The sequence below is a fragment of the Procambarus clarkii genome, chromosome 49, assembly GCF_040958095.1.
Source record: "Procambarus clarkii isolate CNS0578487 chromosome 49, FALCON_Pclarkii_2.0, whole genome shotgun sequence".
Taxonomy (NCBI): Eukaryota; Metazoa; Arthropoda; class Malacostraca; order Decapoda; family Cambaridae; genus Procambarus; species Procambarus clarkii.
The window spans coordinates 26,221,340-26,242,497 of record NC_091198.1 but is presented as its reverse complement, the minus strand read 5'-3'; the positions used below and the strand labels follow the sequence as shown (position 1 = coordinate 26,242,497).

At 46.6% G+C, this 21,158-nt stretch overlaps 1 protein-coding gene across 2 annotated transcripts in view; it reads right to left on the bottom strand.

Moving 5' to 3' along the window:
• The window catches only part of LOC123763243 (nudC domain-containing protein 1), a 280,109-nt gene that overhangs the window by 241,475 nt on the left and 17,476 nt on the right, over positions 1–21,158 (bottom strand). For both annotated transcript variants that reach the window (XM_045750346.2, XM_045750347.2), the window contains exons 3-4: positions 12,651–12,857; positions 1,873–2,089 (exon numbers count right to left, since the gene is read on the bottom strand). In XM_045750346.2, the coding sequence (XP_045606302.2) occupies positions 1,873–2,089; positions 12,651–12,857 (424 nt within the window). The remainder of the gene's footprint in view (positions 1–1,872; positions 2,090–12,650; positions 12,858–21,158) is intronic.

The window sequence follows — 21,158 nt, the reverse complement described above, 5'->3', positions numbered from 1 at the left end:
AACATTAAACGAAAAGTTCCAAAGTGTGTTTGTACAAAATGAAATCTTCAGGGAACCAGATACAATAAGAATTCCAGAGAACAACATAGAGCACATAGAGGTGTCTAGAGACGAAGTGGAAAAAAATGCTCAAGGAGCTAAATAAGAACAAAGCAGTTGGTCCAGATGGAGTTTCACCATGGGTTCTGAGAGAATGTGCACCTGAGCTCAGCATTCCTCTTCAACTGATTTTACAGGCATCCCTGTTTACTAGAGTTGTAGCTGATGTGTGGAAAAAGGCTAACATAGTTCCACTCTACAAAAGTGGAAGCATGGAAGACCCCCTTAATTATAGACCGGTATCATTGACAAGTTTAATAGTCAAAATATTGGAAAAAATAATTAAAACTAAATGGGTAGAACACCTGGAGAGAAATTATATAATATCAGACAGACAATATGGTTTTCGATCTGGAAGATCCTGTGTATCAAATTTACTCAGTTTCTATGATCGAGCAACAGAGATATTACAGGAAAGAGATGGTTGGGTTGATTGCATCTATCTGAACCTAAAAAAGGCTTTCGACAGTTCCACATAAGAGGTTGTTCTGGAAACTGGAAAATATTGGAGGGGTGACAGGTAAGCTTCTAACATGGATGAAAAATTTTCTGACTGATAGAAAAATGAGGGCAGTGATCAGGGGCAATGTATCGGACTTTAGAAATGTCACAAGTGGAGTACCACAGGGTTCAGTTCTTGCACCAGTGATGTTTATTGTCTACATAAATGATCTACCAGTTGGTATACAGAATTATATTAACATGTTTGCTGATGATGCCAAGATAATAGGAAGGATAAGAAACTTAGATGATTGTCATGCCCTTCAAGATGACCTGGACAAAATAAGTATATGGAGCAACACTTGGCAAATGGAATTTAATGTTAATAAATGCAATGTTATGGAATGTGGAATAGGAGAACATAGACCCCACACAACCTATATATTATGTGAGAAATCTTTAAAGAATTCTGATAAAGAAAGAGATCTAGGGGTGGTTCTAGATAGAATACTATCACCTGGGGACCACATAAAGAATTTTGTGCGAAGAGCCTATGCTACGCTTTCTAACTTCAGAATTGCTTTTAAATACATAGATGGCGATATACTAAAGAAATTGTTCACGACTTTTGTTAGGCCAAAGCTAGAATATGCAGTGGTTGTGTGGTGTCCATATCTTAAGAAGCACATCAACAAACTGGAAAAGGTGCAAAGACATGCCACTAAGTGGCTCCCAGAACTCAAGGACAAGAGCTACAAGTAGAGGTTAGAGGCATTAAATATGCAAAAACTAGAAGATAGAAGAAAAAGAGGCGATATGATCACTACGTACAAAATAGTAACAGGAATCAATAAAATTGATAGGGAAGAATTCCTGAGACCCGGAACTTCCCTGTAGGGACATTTAGTCACAAATACTGTATAAGTCAAGTTTAACTCCTGAACTGTGGATAACATCATATGATGTTTGACTGGTGTGCATAACATCATGTGATGTTAAACTGGTGGTTTACATAACATCATTTTAATATTTTAGGTACTGTACTTTGCAATATTTAAAACTCCAGCTGGAAAATGCTCCCGATTGGTATTTGAGGCCTCCATTAAATATCTGCCTTCATAAAAAGTGACACTATTTTTGGGATATTTTTCCTATGTTCAGGCCATGATTTTTAACAATATAGGATGACAAAAACACCTTATTTTGAATATTATTTTTCTATGAGGCTAGAGATAAAGTGTTATGTAACCCTAACACACTGCAAGGGTTAAACTTGCAAATTTTAATTGCTTGCAAGCTTATGAATACATTATTGTTGGAGGAGTAACTAACCATTATTGGTAATGGTAAGCCAATGGATGAGATGCAAAGCTGAATCCTTTGTGTTTTCTAGCTTTTCATCAGTAACAACATATTCAGGATTATTATTCAGATTGTTTGGAGTTGTAACAGCAACAAGGAGACAATGCAGGAATCGTTTGTCATCATCCCCTCTCAGCAGGCTGGCGTGGGCTATTACACCATTCTGTGCATTGCATTCAAAGCTCAGCTGAAAATATGGAATTATATTTGACACAATTAAAAAACCAGCGTTGAATGTAATGAAACGCCAATTTCTGGGTGAGCCCCGGAGGCTTATCGGGATAATGTATGATATATTAGACCGGGACATTAGCTAAGGAGTTCAGACCTACCAGGGACCAGCGCCAGAACCTGGCCCCTTCAGAGAGGTTTCAGGGAGCAATGGCCCTGGAAAACCCCTTTGTGGTTGGGGTTTTCCTTATCTGCCATCGACCGGGGTTAGGCACCCAGAAAGGTAGGCATAACAAAACAAACCCCACACGGTAAAAGACTAAAACAAAAAACCGAACAGAGAGGTAGAAACTCCCTACAATCACAAGGAAACAAGCTAACAAGCAAACATCACACTTTACTGCCGTGCCAATCGTCCGCGCAGCCCTCCCCGCCCCGAGAGTGGGAGGGGGAGCCCCGGACCTACCGCGCCGAGTGCCAAGCTTCAGTTCGGAAGCTAAGCTTCAACCAACACGAAAAAAACGCCGACCGGTGGGAGGGAGGGTTGCCAGGGAGCCTCCGGGGCTCACCCAGAAAATGGAGTTTCATTACATTCAACGCTGGTTTTCTGTGGGGAGCCCCTACGGCTCCCTGGAGCTTCATAACCAAAGAGAGGGAAAAGAAAGGGCTAACCTGGGAGGCGGCCGCCACAAACTCTGCAACGCAAAGCCGAGACAACAGGATGCAACCTGCGACCCAAGGCAACAAGAACGCACAGGAACAGACGCGCATAAAGAATGGGCGGCCAAGAACCTGTGCGACCCTCAAATCCCTGCGCCCAAAATGAGCCCTAGACGTCACCAACACAGCTGCAAAAGCTGCAAACGTCTGAACAGCACAGGCGCAAAGACAAACCACAGGCTGGAATAATGAAAAACTCTGCGGACGACCTGGGAGACCCGAGCCCTGAAAACGGGGAACGAGGGGAACTGGATAAACCACACCGCATCCCCAGACAGGGTACGTAGGTAACGGCAAAAAACACAACCAGACAACACAGGATGCACCCCCAGCCAAATCAATCAAGCATCAAGAACCCCTCCGGAAGGCAGCAGTCTCGACCGTCGCCAGGACGGAGAAAGGCTGAACACGTATACAAATCTACCACTAGTACCTAAGAACAGAAACCTGAACCGAAGGGGCTACCACAAACTGAGAAGATAAGAAGGCACCCTAATCAAGGACCAGGACGGCTCAGGCGACGCATGAGCAGGCCGGAGGTGAAACAAAACACGAGAAAGCGTACGAAACGTCATACTGTCGCCAAGAAGAAGCTCGCAGGTGGGACACCGTCAACAAAGCCACCTGAACACCACAGAGATGGTGATACCCGCGTCAAAATACCAAACGCGAAGAGCCGAGGAGAAGGCTGAACCAGTCACGTACAGGACCGATTCGACCTGCCAAAAGAGACGGAGCCGTGGGAAAACGCCCCGGGTTCGGACACCTATCAAGCAGCATCTGAAAATAAAGCTGGGCCGGCCACCAAGGAACCATAAGGACTGCTCTCGTGAGAATGGGCTGCAACCGAGCCAGAACCCGAAGCAACAGCTGGACCGGGAGAAGAGGAACAGGTACCCCCACCTCGACCAGTCCTGCCGAAAAGCACCTACCGTGAACTTCTTGCAGGTGGGTAAGGGCGCCACATAAAATGGGCGATGCCTAGACCACGCCGACTCGAAGACGTCCATGGCCAGGAGTCCATACGTTCGACAGAGCCAACAAAACGAGTCGGCAACGACTGACCAATCCGCGAACAGAGGAATGAACCGAGACTGCTGTCCGCCAGGACGCAAGACACACCCCGGATATGAACCTCACAGTTAGCCAAACCCCGAGAATCCAGCAAAGAGCCACTACTGAACCAACCCCAAAGGTTAACACCTAAGAGGAACCCTATGGTTCTGGCAAGAACTGCCAGAGAACAGTCTGAATGGAGCTGAATGGTAGAGCATCGAGTGACCCAAACCCTCCGAAGCGCAAACCAGACAGCCACAAACTCTCGAACCGTACTGCGAGCCCGACGGACGGACAGACTCCACCATCCCCGGCCGACCTGGTGAGCACTGGTCACAAAGCCCCAGCCGAGAGATGACCCGTCTGTGAACACATCGAGCGAAGGCGCCAAGGAATGGAACCCCGAAAAACCCCAAAGAGGAAGCTAGTGATGCAGCATCAACACAAGACTCCCAGAGGAACGAACCCAACGAAAGCAAGAGGCAGAAGGGGAGTCTCCGAAGGAACCAAACAGACGCCGAAGCCAAACCCGACCCCGCGGGCAGACCAGCACATCGAAGTTCAGACTCCCGCACAACTGCTCAAGCAACCGCTGAGCAACCCGGGACCCCCTCATGTACAGCCGAAGGCGGGATCACAGCCGCAGTAACACTTCTGGAGGGAAAGACAAGGAGTGGCCCAAAAGCCCTAAACAAGGCCCAGGTTCGAACCCGGGACGGAAACAGATGGAATGGCCTCCAGATCACCAGGAAACCAAACTCGGCAACCTGGAAAGAACCACACCCCTGGCGAGCAGACAAACGGACTGACTGGGAGCCCACACCAGCCAGTCGTCGAGGTAGGCCAGACACCGAATCTCAAGCAGACTCAGACAGGGCACTAAGATCCGGTAAAATATGCAAAAAATACACCTAGTGCCAATTACAAAATAGGGAAGGCAACAAAAGCAGCAAGCCTGAAGCCCCACCACCAACTGTGCCAGTCCCGGAAAACTGGAGAGGAACGTGCCAAGAAGTGACCTGGAGGTCCAGGGCCACCATTCAGGCACCCGGCCCCAACAGAAGCCAGACAGGAGACAACAGTCCTCCAAGGAGGGCATAGAATCCAGGGAGCAGACTGAAGGAGTCCAGAAGAACCACAGATGCGAAAGGCCCATGACTGCAAAGAGCAGACGGGAACCCCAGAAGGATTGGCGGATCGACCACCTCCAACGCACCCACTTAGATGACATGATGAAACGCAGGGGAAGAAGCCCACCCCGCCAGCTCTGAACCCCCCCAAAGGGGGAGAAGCCGTCCACTGATGCCACCAGAGGCCGGAAGACAACCAAATGCGCCCACCAACAGCGGGACCATGCGAGAGTCAACAAAGCAAGCTGCTCCCCCAGCACCCCCGTCAACAGAGAAGGGAACAGAGCCCCTTCCGAAAGAAAAAATACACACACACATACACACTATGTATATACACATACATATACATATACACATACACACAAGGTATGTGACACACACGTGTGTATACACATGTGCACACACACACAGCGTACACATGTACATGCGTACACACACACAGCGTACACATGTACATGCGTACACACACACAGCGTACACATGTACATGCGTACACACACACATACACTTTAAAAGAAAAGTACAAGTCGCCGACCAGTGCGCAGAGAGCACCACGCCGGCCAGGCAAAGAAGGCACAAAACTGCATCAAAAGGCCCACCTCGACAACTAAACCTCAAAGTCCCAGCACGACCACAACATGTGCCAAGACCCAAAAAGATCAGTCTGCAAGCCAGGAAGACCCCGGAACTCCAGAAGGCAGAACTGGGTCACATGAGGAAACAAAGCCCCATGAACCCACAAAGGGGGCCCAAGAGGAAGAAACCTCTGGAATGAAACCAAAGAACCCAAAGGAACCCAGAATCAAACCAGGGGGAGCCCAAACCACCACATTTGCCGACAGAGAACACCACAGAAAGGCAAAGCACAGCCTCCAGACAGAACCCTCAGGGAAACGGTCAAAACAGACCGAAAACCCAGGGACAAGGTGTGGGAGCAAGCATAACAGCCAGGGACAGAGCCCAAACCCAAAACAGACAAAAAGGGGAAACCCGGTGTAAAATCAACACCCAAACGTTCCCAGAGCAACAGGAAATGGGCAGAAAACACCAGAAAAGCAAAGAAACGACAACAGGAGAATAAAACCCCTGAAAAAAGGTGAAAACTCACCCAAGAAGCTCGCTCGCACACCCAGTCGCATGTAAACAAACCGCAACACCACCCTGATGGCCACACCAGGAAACTGGCATACAAAAATGGCCGCCAGACAGAGGGCTGTGACCGACGCCAAAGATACGAAAACACGCCAGCAAAAGTGGGAAGCAAGCAGACTGAATGGGCGAAAAACTCCGCCCAAAAGCAGAAAACCCAGGCAGGGGCAAACCGCCCCAGAACTGCTAGCAGGCATCCCCCCCCCCAGCCCCGGGAACCAGCAACAGAGGCCCCGGGGCAGAGCCGTCCTCCAAGCCCTCCGCCCTCAAAGAAAAGCAAGAGTCCATGGGAAAGGCAGCAAGAAAGGGCCGCTGGTAAGACCCAGAAGCCTTGGTAGGAGGAACAGGCTCGAAAACCTCTGTCCCCCAACCCGAACGGGGCAGCCCCCGAAAACTGCCCGAGTCTCGGCCCCAACTAAACCCCGCCCCGACCCCGAAACCCACAGATGGTCCCGAACCGGGAACAGGGAAGGAAAGGGGCGAACAGCACCTAACCAAATCGGGGCAGCCTCGGGGCATCCGAGTGGGAAACCAACCTAGCATGTTGCAGCAACTTAACCTAGCTTGCAACACGGATGCTGCCTGTACTCTGAACAGTAATAACATCAGGAGAGTACTGGAGAACAAGCAGAGAAAATCTCTCACAAGACTCCGGGTCAAGGTGTCAGTGACCCAACAGGCAGCATGACGGAGGTAAAAGTGGCGACTGTCACCCGGAGACAAGGGCACAACAACCAAAGATCCCGTACAAGATGGGTTGGAACCCAGAAGACACATTCAATGGTCCCCCGAGCCCAGACAGGGGTTTCCAGGGCCCGTAGGCTGACTGCTACGGGAAGCCCGGGCAAGGTGTTGCTAACCGGTTAAGAAACCCAAACATAATAAGAGGGTAGAGGATAGCACTGAAAACCCCTGCGATGTGTACAATCACCGGGGCCTAGCAAAGGGCCGCCAAACACTACCAGTGGAACTATAGCCAGACCCCCACCAGGCATGAAAATAAAAACAAAAGAAAAACCCTACAAAAGTACACCATCTCAAGAGGCAACAGGAACCGGTCGCCGCTTAGGTGGCAGGCTGTGCAACACCTTGACGCCTTAACCAGCACAACACCAGTCCCTACCCAGGGCTAAACAAGGGCCCCCAGCCCCAGCTGGCCCCAAGGGCGAGGCAAATGCCGAGCAGCATGAACCCCTATGGGAATGGTTCCCAAACGCCCCAGGGGAGATAACCCTGTTACGCAAGGGCAGTACTCACAGGGCGCTTAGGGAAGTCAACCACTAAGCGCATGCAGCCCCGGCACTGATGAGGCACTCCTGGCCACCGCACAACACAACACACGGCAGTGAACGCCACACAAGGCAAACACCGCCTAGGAAACTGAGGCCAGAGAAGCGTCTATCCCGGTTGACATTAGCGAACGAACTGAAGCTTGGCAGCCGGCGCGGTAGGTCCGGGGCTCCCCCCTCCCCCTCTCAGGGCGGGGTGGGCTGCGCGGACAATCGGCGCGGCAGTAAAGTATGATGTTTGCTTGTTTGCTTGTTTCCTTGTGATTGTAGGGAGTTTCTACCTTTCTGTTCATTTTTTTTTTTTAGTTTTTTACCTACCATGTGGGGTTTGTTTTGTTATGCCTACCTTTCTGGGTGCCTAGCCCCGGTCGATGGCAGATAAGGAAAACTCCCAACCACAAAGGGGTTTCCCAGGGCCATTGCTCCCTGAAACCTCTCTGAAGGGGCCAGGTTCTGGCGCTGGTCCCTGGTAGGTCTGAACTCCTTAGCTAATGTCCCGGTCTAATATAACATACGTTAGCCCGATAAGCTCCAGGGAGCCATAGGGGCTCCCCACAGAAAATTTATAGTAACTATTTACTCATCAATGTCAAATAACTTTGAAGATGGTCAAACGTCACTAATAATTTCACTGAATAATGTGTAAAACAAGAATAATGTATTGAATGTATCACTATAAAGTATCTAATTTATAACTTAAAATTACCATCAATTGAACAGCAAATACTGTAACCGAATTCCTTAACCGATAACCAAAGGGTCTTTGCCTGAAAAGATATGAAACAAACTGGTTAATTTAATATCGCAAACACATGAAAGAGGAAAATGCATCATGGCAGCACCACTGCCATGAAATCAGCACCACACAACCCCCTAGGGGTTGTGTGCAGTGCACGACCCCACCAAATAACAGACACCCAAGGCAGCAAAGCTGGAACCACGCCACAAAACCCCCCATCTTCAGTGCTTAGCAATCCTGAGCACCCAGAAAAACTGCTCTCCACCCGTCCTGGGAACATAAAGGAAGGAAAGGACATGGAAGATAATAAAATAAAGACCAATTAGTCTCCTAAAGAGGCAAGAGCACGGCCAACAACAAGAGCCAAACAGAAATCTATTTCAGGCACCTGCAGAAGGGGGGTTTAACAACCAGGGCATACCCCTGGTCATACTCCTGGTCATACATACCTGATCAACCAGGCTGTGATTTGTATGTCAGGCTGCGAGCAGCAGTGTCCAACAGCCTGGTTGACCAGTCCAGCAACTAGGAGGCCTGGTCAACGACCGGGCCGCGGGGACGCTAAACCCCGGAAGCACCTCAAGGTAACCTTAAGGTAAGGTAAGGTACCCTTCTCTGCTGTAGGAACACAGTGCAGCTACTGTCAAGATTGCCACCTAACCATTCAACCCACCAAGAAGACGACTAACACGAACCAGACAACCCAAGAAACAGATCTGCAGCAAATTCACAAGCAGCTTTGATTTGAATATATACAAGAAATGCCAGTGAAAAAATAATTCATGAAAAATACCCCAACTATATAAAAAAAAAAAAAAAAAAAAAAAAAACTGACCCAGCAGCAAGTACAGTATATGAACATGACGGAATGGCAGAAAGTATACCAAAAACCCTACACTGAATGTATTGAAATTCCATTTTTTGGAATGTGATGTGACCCTCCTTGCCTGGGTGCACTGTAAAGTCACCCTGACTCCTCGCTCTTTGACATGAGCATGGAACACTGAGTTCCTAGTGAAGACTGTATAACTGGCTCTGGTTGATTGGAGAATGGACTTGAAATGAGCCATACAATAACACTAGCCTGCCCAGCCAGACAGCTGTCCATAGATACCAAACAAGACAAACCTAGGTCCAAACCCAGAGCATTCAGGACAATGCACCAATGGATGTGCACTCTGGAGATTCCACACTGATTTATGTCTTGCCATACACTCACTTGCACAACTTAGAAGAATCGTGTAATTCCACTAGATGATAATGATAGAGCCACAGAGATTTTAGAGGAAAGGGATGATGGTAGGTGGGAGGTAGGTAGAGGTGGTTTTGGATAGAAAACTGTTACCTGAGGATCACATAAAGAACATTGTGTGACAAGCCTATGCTACACTTTTCAACTTTAGAATCGCTTTTAAATACATGGACGGCAAAATTAAAGAATTTGTTCACGACCTTTACGAGACTAAAATTGGAATATGTAGAGGTTGTATGGTGCCCATACCTCAAAGAGCACATTAATGAACTGGAAAAGGTACAAGGGCATGCAACTAAATGGCTTCCAGAAGTGAAAACAAAACCTATGAAGAGAGGCTAAAGGTGTTAAGTACTATATACCAAAGCTAGAAGATTGAAGTGATATATCACTACATACAAAATAGTGACAGGAATTGAAAACTGGCGAAAGAAGAATTGTTGAAACCCACATCTTCAAGAAACAAAGATGCCAAAAAACTTTAGAAAATTATTTTTTTAAAAACAAAAGAGTAGTAGACATTTGATGCAAGTTAACTGAGGTGGTGGAGGCCAAAACCATTAGTAGTTTTAAAGTGTCATATGATAAAGTACAGTGGTACCTCGCATAACGAATTTAATCCGTTCCATGTTCGTCATGTGAAACGGACGTCATACAAAACGAGTGTCCCCCATATAACCAGTGTGATGCACTGTGTTTATTGTGAAATTCCCCCAGTGTGCATGACATCAAATGTTCCCCAAAATATTTTTCTTTGCAAAATGATAAATTACCGTCCCTGAACATGTCTATGTAAAAATAATTACCAAATTCCATTTACTTTGGCTGTGAGGGTGTGGACAAGGTGCGCTGTGACGTCATCAGGGCCTGGTCGCTCGTGTGTGAAGCTCCCAGACACGGTCGCGCAGGCCATTCAAGCACCGCGTGTTGCCACAAATATATTTTCAAATATTTTTTCTAGGCATTTCCAATGCGGTTTTATTTGTTTCTTTTATCGTATATGATGCATATTTGTGACCTTTACAATATGTATACAGTAGAATGTTCATAATGTTCCATGAAACTGTGATACATGTGTCAGTAATGTGTCCACAATAAATGTTTATTGTCACAATATTACGTGGTAAAAATTCACTAAAATTACAATATGTACAGTTTCACATACTATTTACACAATAATACACTGTATTACACACTCAGTACTTTGGAGGTGCGTAATAGTCAATGAAGTAGTCCATGGTACACAGCGCGACTTTGCTCTCCTTGCACCAGCTACAGATAGATTTTCGTTTCCTGTTTCATCGTTCTGTGTGCTTGCAAATAACGCACTCGCGTGCACCCTTGGCTTAGTACTTGTAGGTGGTATGTAGCCAAGCTTGTAAAGCATATGGTAGTATTGAAACGATTATAGGAAAAGCTCAATTTGTAAGGTAGTCTTGAAAAGATCGCTTTGTAAGGTCCCACACAGGAAGAGATTCAGCTAGCCTCAAAGAGTGTCCATCAGTCAGGAAGAGATTCAGGTATTCTTGAAAATATCAATGAACAACACCACCATGGAAGCTGCTAACACTGTTCATCTATGCTACTTGTATCAGATGCATCATCACTGAACGCAGAAAACGATTCATCTATGTATCATCTATATAATTCGAGGTGGCAAGAGTGGGGCTCAGAGCTACAACTGGATACGCTCGCTGTATCATCCTCATAGGTGCTGTACCACTGGCATCCAACCGTTGTGTTAAGCCCTTATTGCGCCTAGCTTCACCAATGTTATGACCCTTATGTTCTTCAAACAATAGGGTCTGAATTGCACCGACTGAGCGCAGTCTTTCAACACCGTGTGGGACAGGTGTTTGAGAGCCAGAGGCACGTGTGCCACAAATGGTTGCTCACGCAGTACTAACCCAGCCAGCAGCCCTTGTCTTTCATATTCGTTATAGCATATTGTTCGTTCAGTGTTTGTTGGGTAGGCTGCTCCATTATGACAATCTTTCTTTGTTTCAAATGTGTTCCATTTGTTTTGTATTTGTCACTTATGTCTCAATAATGGAGCAGCCTACCTGACAAACACTGAACGAACCTTTATGGCATTTGTCCATTTTTCAAATTGTTTCAACAGTTCTTTTATTTTTTGTTTTTTTTTTTTATTTAAGAAACATGGAGCAGCCGACCTGTAGACGACCGAACGAACCTTTTTGACATTTGTACTGGTTTTCAAAAATCTTCATTTTTTTTTATTATTTACGTTTTTTATATGTAAGAAACATGGAGCAGCCTACCTGCCGACCACCGAACGAACATTTTGCTATAAGACAAATGAAAAATAAATATTGAACACATTTGAAGAAAGGAAAATGTCATAATGGTTTATTCAGTGTATGTAAGGTAGGCTTCTCCATTATTGAGACGTAAATGACAAATACAAAACAAATGGAACACATTTGAAACAAAGAAAGATTGTTATAATGGAGCAGCCTACCTGCCGAACACCGAATGAACCTTTTTGACATTTGTTGTATATCAGACATTTCATTTCTTTTTTCCTACAAAAACGTCAATGCTTTGCAACATCTCAGCAGTCACCCCATTATATCCCAGTATCATTAGCATCTTTAAACAAGAACAACATAATTTATGTGCATTGTCGGAGGCGTCTAAGAATGTGCAAGAAGCAGCGCGACCCCACCATGTGGTGTTGACGTTACTCAAACCAGCGTTCGTCATACGGGACGATTTGACGCCGATCGGGCCGTTCGTTACCCAAAATGTTCGTCTTTTGGGGCGATCGTTATGCGAGGTACCACTGTACTGGGAAGCTGGGAAATCACAACGTAAATCTCATCCTGTAATTGCACTTAGGTAATTACACAGCCAGAGAAAATGACAATTCAGGACAGATGCAAAGTTGGTGGCACAAAATACACATGCAAAGTAGCAAATAGAACAAAAACTTAGCTATAGTCCATAGCAGATCAAAATGTACCAAAGACAGCCAACACCACTTATCTGAAAGGGCAAAGCTGACTGTGGGCCCAGCACTGAGGTGAGACTCAGGCTGTACCAGGCACGTGCAAATGAATGAGGGCACCCAGGGTGACCTGAGTTGCCATCCAGCTCGGGTGTTTACCTCATGGAAATTATTGTTTGCCTTGCTTTGATCAAGGTTGCTAATTTTTTTTTGAGCAATTGGTATATTTTTTGGGGGGGGGGGGAACTCAACATTTCAGAAGACATCTTACCAGCCAGCTGTGGGTAATGTTGCGGTCGCCTGTCTCCAAGACGTGTAAAGCTCCTTGCCCAGTGTTTACTACAGCTACATCAGAGGATGGGAAGTGCACACTTGCTTGATAGTGTCCACTTAAACCTATGCTGGCTTCACACTCATCTTCACAGCTCTTTGATAGATCAGCTTGCCAAACAACTTCACCAGTGCTTAATCTTGAGTCCTGAAGTAAAAATTAACTTTAATTACATAATTAGAATATTATGTAATTTTAGCAGTATTCTTTTCCAGAGATACCTTAATTAGACCATGCTATGAATTATTTATAAAGTAAAAACTAAAGTATATTGCCAAAGCAGGTTGAGCAAAATTTTTCAACTGGCTGTTTAACCACTGGACTGCGCCAACCAAGAAAACTCGGTCGGTGGGAAACTGCTCCAACCAAGAAAACTATTTTTTTATTTTTTAGTACCCATTCAAAATGTGCGCGCGGTTGGTTGTGCACGAAATGGACTCTTAGGACCTCCAGTGAGAGGGAGCCATCTTGGAAAAAACCAGCGTTGAATGTAATGAAACGCCATTTTCTGGGTGAGACCCGGAGGCTCCCCATAGCCATTACCAGGCTGATATGCTAATGTCAGACTTTGACATCAGTCATGTGTATGGAGTTCTAGGGCCTACCTGGGACCACGGCCAGAACCTGGCCCCCCTCAGAGAGGCAAGGGAAGCAATGGCCTATAGAAACCCCCGTGTGATTGGAAGCATTCTATGTCTGCCATCGACCGGGTCAAGCATCCAGAAAGGTAAGCATTCCAAAACAAACCCCTATTCTGGTGAAAATTGCTACCTAAAGCCGAACTAGTGGATATAACTCCTCAACAGAAAACAAGCAAACTAGTATGACGTCACACGTCACCGCGCCACTGTCTGCGCAGCTCCCCCCTCCCCGGGAGGGGGAAGGGGGAGCCCCAGACCTCCCACGCCGGCTATCCACCCATCAGTTCTGAGGCTGCATATCAAAACACGCGAAAAACCGCCGACCGGAGGGAGGGTTGCCGGGGAGCCTCTGGGTCTCACCCAGAAAATGGCGTTTCATTACATTCAACGCTGGTTTTCTGGGGGGAGCCCCGTCGGCTCCCCGGAGCAAACTATCCACAGAGGAAGGTCAAAGGGACGGAACTGGGAGGCGGACACCACGCACCCCTCACGGAAGCGAGACAACCGGCAGCAAACGCCAACCCAAGGCGCCACAGCTCCGAAAAGTCCCGGGAACAACACGAAAACAACGAGCAGCAAGCCCCCCGTATGAACACCAAAGATCCATGCCCGAAAGACCGCAAGGACACGTCGCCACGAACGCCACGGGCACGAGGGAAGAACACAGGCAGCTTAGCCGCAAGAACAAGAACAACCCAGGACACCAACACCCGCGAACCGGGAAGAACAGAACCAAATCAACGCAAAACGCGCTCCGGACACAGACGCTGTGGCACGCAAACAACAGCGGAGGGCCGCCACTGAACACAAAAAACGACACACCCCCGGCCCGACCAACGAAGCACCAACAAACCATGGACCCCTCCAGAACGCAGCAGCCCCACCTCGCACCAGAAAAGATGGAGACTGCTGCCACCGAACAACCAAAACGCTAAAACCGAAGGAGCAAGAAAACTCAGCGACCCGACCCCCAGAGGCAAATGCCAAAAGGAAAAAGAGCCGACGAAAAAACAAACTGGAACCGAAGGGGCACTACCAACCGAGGAGAAGACAGAGCACGCTGACCAGAGACCAGGATGGTGCAAGCGGCGCACGAACAGGCCGGAGGTGAAGCGACGCACGAGACAGCTTACTAACGGTGCAGAAGCAACACCAAGACCAAAAGCAAGCCGAAGCAGCTCCGCCAGCACCACACGAAAAGAGGCGACAGTATGTGGCAAGACGACGGCCCCCAACCCCCACCAGAAAACCAAGCCAATGCTAACAAGAGTAACCACCTAAGAAGGGACAGGAAAAGGAAGGACCGCCAAAATACCCCATACTGCCGCCAAGAGAAGTACGCAGATGGGACACCTACCATGAAGCCACCCGACCACCAACCGGAGGCGAGACCGCGAGGCAGAACGTAAGCAGCCCTAACAAGGCCCCTCCGAGCCCAGGAAAAGGCGGAGCCGCGGGAAGATCTCAGGCGCGACCACCGAAACCCAGGCGGCACAAGGAGATGGAACGTCTGCCGAATAGAAAAACTCCCCAAAGCAAGCAAGCCCGCCAGGAGTTCAGAAACGACGGGTCCAACGTGAGACCTTGCAAGACCCCGAAAAAAACCCGGCAGGGCAAGTTAGGAAACCAAGAAGGCGGAAGGGTTGCCGCCAGAAACAGTACCCGAACCAAAAGGTACGAGCAACTGCAACAGACCGAGACAAAGAAGCACACCACAGGACACAGGCTGAAAAACGCCCAAGAAGCCAAGGAACACACACAGAACACCCCTGCGGCAGAGGAGGAAACAAGGGAACGCACAAGAAAATGAAGCGGTGGAAACCGACCACGCTCTAGATATTTCATCACATAGGTGCTTTGCTTCCATTCTGTCTAAATTTGGTGGCCTATATATAACTCCTATTATAATATTATTAGCTTTTTCGTTTAATTCTATCCAAATAGTTTCTGTGTGTGGCTCAGTTTTGATTCCCTCTTTGAGACTACATTTCAAATTGTCCCTAACATATATGGCTACTCCACCTCCTCGTCTAATATATCTATCTGTGTGAAATAGTTTAAATCCATTTATTTGATATTCAGCTAATAGTTCTCTATTTTCTACATTCATCCACGTTTCGGTAAGTGCAATAATATCTATTTTTTCTGTGCAGACAAGAGCATTTAATTCGTTAATTTTATTTCTTAGACTTCTACTGTTAGTGTAATATACCCTAAGTGAATTGTTATTTTGAGGCCCTTCTCTTTCCCTGATCATTTTGCCAATTCCTTTCTCCCACAAACACATACTTTTATTACCTCCTTCCTCCAAATCAATTCCCATACCTCTATCTACTAACAGTTTAAACCCAAACAAACACCTCTAACCACTTCTTCCAACGAGTTCGCAACAGCAACAACCCCAGCTCTCGATAGATGCACCCCATCACGAGCATACATTTCATTTCTTCCATAGAAGTGTTCCCAGTTGTCTATGAAAGATATTGCATTTGATTTGCAATATCTTTCCAGCCGGCAATTGACACCAAGTGCCCTCAATATCCATTCATTTCCCACTCCCTTTCTTGGAAGAATGCCACATATGATCGGGATTCCTCCCTTGCTCCTAACTAATTCTATGGCTGTTTTATACCTCTGAATCAGTTCCTCACTCCTAACTCGACCAACATCATTTCCTCCCACGCTAATGCAAATAATGGGATTGTTCCCATTTCCAGCCATAATATCATTCATGTTGTTTATAATATCACCAATGCCAGCTCCGGGATAGCAAACCCTTAACCTGTTCCCCCTATCTCTAGCACAAAACGTTCTATCCAAATACCTTATCTGGGAATCTCCCACAACTAAGGGTTGCTTAGGTACTTCCTTTACTATCTGAGGGGCCTGCGCTTCCTTGCTCTCCGTTGCGTTCCCTTTTGCGCGATCCGCAGTATCACCACAGCACTCGTCCTCCAAAACGTCAAATGAATTAGAAGTTGCTATGGCGTTTGAAGGCGGCTTTATCAAAGTCTTCTTAAGGCCCCTGTCTTTCACAACTCTCCAAGACGAGGTCCCTTTACTACTGGTCTCCTCCTTCGTTACTTCTCGTTGTTCTTTCAGCTGACGCACCTCCTCCCGCAGAGAGTTCAACTCTGTCCTCAGGGCTCCCACTAGAGTCACCAGGTCCTTCACTACAACTTCCATATTGTTATGATAATATAACAACACTCAGGAGCTCCGGTTAACACACCCTCTCACTGAGACTATCTGCGCCTCCAAATAGGTTACATTCACCCACTTGTAAACCTCTATCATGTCACCCCTAACTCTTCGCCTTTCCAGTGAATGCAACTTAAGCTTTGTTAATCTTTCTTCATATGAAAGATTTCTAATTTGGGGAATTAACTTAGTCATCCTACGCTGGACACGTTCAAGTGAATTTATATCCATTCTATAATATGGCGACCAAAACTGAACTGCATAATCTAAATGGGGCCTAACTAGAGCAAGATATAGCTTGAGAACCACACCAGGTGTCTTGTTACTAATGCTGCGATTAATAAATCCAAGTGTCCGATTTGCCTTATTACGAACATTTATGCATTGATCCTTTTGTTTTAAATTCTTACTAATCATAACTCCCAGATCCCTTTCGCAATTAGACTTCGCAATCTCAACACCATCTAGCTCGTATCTTGTAACCCTATCATCATTACCTAACCTCAGAACTTTACATTTATCAGCATTAAACTGCATCTGCCAATCCTTCGACCATTTCAAAACCCTATCTAGATCAACTTGAAGTGTTAGTGAGTCCTCCTCCGAATTAATTTCCTTACCGATTTTCGTAACGAAAGCTGCCTCGTATTGGCCCATACGAGGCAGCTGCTATTGGCCCATACGAGGCAGCTGCTATTGGCCTATACGAGGCAGCTGATCTTGGTCCATACGAGGCAGCTGCTCTTGGCCCATACGAGGCAGCTGCTATTGGCCCATACGAAGCAGCTGCTATTGGCCCATATGAGGCAGCTGCTACGCGATGTTCTGAATGTGTTGATGGTAAATGTATATAGTGTGTGACAGTGTATAGTGTGTGCATATGTTGTAAATATACATAAATGAACATTAAACATTGGTGTGAATAACTGTATGATGGGAGGGGCAAAGTTGGCGAATACAATGTTGGAGAAGTGAGGGAGGGAGGGCTGGCTGGGTGTGATAGCTCTCACTCGCGGTGTTCTGAATGTGTTGATGGTGAATGTATATAGTGTGTGACAGTGTATAGTGTGTAAATAGATTGTATATATACATAAATTAGCATGATACATGGTAAATATGTGCAACATGTGTGAACACAAGTGTCATGCACGTAACACAGTGTCTTTGGACAGTACGGATGTTTTACTGCCATAATATAGTGTACGTGTTCATTATACATAGGATTAGTGCATAAAAACAAATCAAATGTATTTGGAACTGTGCACAAAAAATGAACAAAAATATATTCGCGGCAACTCGCACGCCCCGCCCCGGGCGCCTGGGAGCTTACTGCACTGGCGCACAGGGAATGATGACGTCACACGCCACCTTATGGACCCCATAGCAGCCAAAGTAAGTACAATTTCGAAATTCCGTTGCTATACACATATACAGGGAGGGGTTTTTTGACACTTTCAGAACTAAAAAGAATTTTTTCCCGAGAATTTATTTCTTGCGCACTGGGGGGTGTCATATTTATAGGCCGCGCAGTTAAAGGGTTAATGAAGATGACAATCATGATGTTGATACCGGGTCTAATAAACTCTGTTTGAAGGAAAATAGTAGTGGAAATGATGAAAGTGATTGTGCTAAAGAAGAAAGTGAAACCAGTGACGCTTGTAGTGATAATGACGAAGTGCAACTGGACGTGGATGCCTGCCTCGGGCCGAACACGCCACATCCCAGATGGTTCTGCCGTGAAAACATTAAAGAAATGGTGACAGGTGATGTGCTGACTGAAGAGGAAAAAGAAGCTGTAATCATGCACTACAACCGGTATCGGGAGACACTTGCTTTTATGAAACTGTAGACTGATAAAGTACGAAAGAACAATGGCCGCCACTGAATCTCATAAAAACAAGTACAGTGTCATCAGGATACTCAGTTGGAATATTGCTTCTCTTAGAAAACGGTATTCAGACCTCCATCATAAGGTTATGACTGAAGACATAGATATTGTCTGTCTCCAAGAAACCCTAACTCCCGCAGGTAAAACCCCGCAGAATCTGCCTAGTTATCAGTGTGCCAGATCAAATCCCAGATAAAAAAATACGTGTCTCATGTATGTTAAAAAATCCCTGCCACATGAGCCACTTCCCGCTCAACAACGAGAGGGGTTTCAATATCATGGTATCCGGGTACACGTTGGTAACTCTACACTTAATGTTTTAAATGCCTATGCACCTACTGGCCTCCTCTAGTATACTGACCTACCTAGTTTTGCACATACTGACTCTACAATATTAATTGGGGATTTAAATGCTCAACACAAACAATTAGGGGATCAACTCACAAACACCAACAGAAGAAGATTGTTGGCACTTCTCGATGCATATGGTGATGTTCAAATTATCAGTAAGAATCAACCAACGCATATATATGGAGGTATTCTAGATAGGTGCAGTGGCTTTAACCTGTCATACACAACTCATGAGACTGATATTACGGATGACTTAATGTCTGACCATTTTGCCATAACGGCTAACATACACGTGACTAATGTTGACCTACCTGGCACTAAGCTGAGTAGACGCAGGCTAACAGTAAGGAAAGAGCAAGAAAAATTCTTTATAGACAGCACAGAACATTGGTATAACAATTATGAGCCTGAGAATGTACAACAGTTTTATGATGACCTAGTGAATAAAACCTATGAGGCCATCAAAAATAGTGAGTCACACCAAACAAAAAGACATACTGGTAAGCAGGTCAGACACAACCAGTACTATGATATGCTAAACTGAAAGAGCTTAAATCAATTGCTAGACAGACAGGTAAAGCATATAAGAGCCTTAGAACTCCTAAAATGTTAAAACTGTTTCAGGCCGCGCTTGCAGCGGCAAGGGAGAGAATGACTGAACTGAGACAAAATGAATGGGAGGGTTTTGTTAGTGGACTTAACCTCCATACTTCCCTGGGCAATGCCTGGAAAGGCATAAACAAAATTATTGGTAAAAATAGTAGACAAGTTTCACACCCAAATCCGCTACAGAAAGCCAATCAGTTAATTGCAAAATGGGCTCAGGTTTCCAGCTTTGGAATATTACCAGCTAGCACTAGGGAGAAATTGCAGGAGAGGTCCACAGACAGAAATTCTCTCATAAATTTCATGTTGAGCAAGCAACATGATGAATGTGATGTTCCATATACAGATTATGAATTGGATGCAGCCCTCTCCAGGGGCAGTAGCACTGCTCCTGGTGAGGACGATATCACCTATGATATTCTAAGACTCCTACATCGTGTACCCGGTAACCCATTATTAGAATTGTTTAATGCGAGTTATGTCACTGGGCAGTTGCCAGTATCATAGACCACCAGTCTTACGGTACCTGTACCAAAGTCTGGCCAACCTGATGCTTTTCGTCCCATCTCACTGACTAGTTGCATGTGCAAAACCTTTGAGAGAATGGTGCTTAATAGATTATTGTATAGAGTTAAAGAGCACATGTCACCTGATATCAATGGTTTCACACATGGTAAAAGTGTACACAACTGTATCACAACCTTTCTTACAGTTCATGGAGATAAAAGGCACAAGTACACAACATTTCTTGATTTAAAAAACCAGCGTTGAATGTAATGAAACACCATTTTCTGGGTGAGTCCCGGAGGCTCCCCGGAGCTATCCCAGGCTGATATGCTAATGTCAGACTTTGGCATCAGTCATGTGTATGGAGTTCTTAGGCCTACCGGGGACCACGGCCAGAACCGGGCCCCCTCAGAGAGGCAAGGGGAGCAATGGCCTATAGAAGCCCCCGTGTGGTTGGAAGCATTCTATGTCTGCCATCGACCGGAACAGGCACCCAGAAAGGTAAGCACCTCAAAACAAACCCCTATTTTGGTTAAAATTGCTACCAAAAACCGAACTAGTGTATAGAACTCCCCAACCGAAAACAAGCAAACTAGTGTGACGTCACACACCGCCGCGCCGCTGTCTGCGCAGCTCCCCCCTCCCCGGGAGGGGGAAGGGGGAGCCCCAGACCCCCCGCGCCGGCTACCCACACCTCAGTTCTTGAGGCTGGATGTCAAAAACGCGAAAAAAACGCCGACCGGAGGGAGGGAGGGATGCCGGGGAGCCTCCGGGACTCACCCAGAAAATGGCGTTTCATTACATTCAACGCTGATTTTCTGGGGGGAGCCCCGTCGGCTCCCCGGAGCTAACTACCCACAGACAGAAAAAAGAGGGACTTACCCGGGAGGCGGTCGTCGCTCACTCCTCAACTCGAAGCCGAGACAACTGGCTGCAACCGCCGACCCAAAGCAACACAGGCCCGACGAGGCCCAGGGACATTCACAAGGTAACGAGCAGCCAGGACCCTGTTCGACCGCCAAAATCCCCGCGTCCGAATATCAGACCAAGACATATTCCCAAAGACGGCAGCAAGAGCCGCGAACTTACGAACGTCATGGGCACGGGGATAGACCGCAGGCTGGCTGGACTTAATAACCCTGCGGACGACCTGAGAGACCCGAACCCGCGAACAGGGAAGAAGGGAAACCGGATCAACCCACAGCACGTCCCCGGACACAGAAGCTGTGGCGCACAAATAACGGTGAAGCGCCG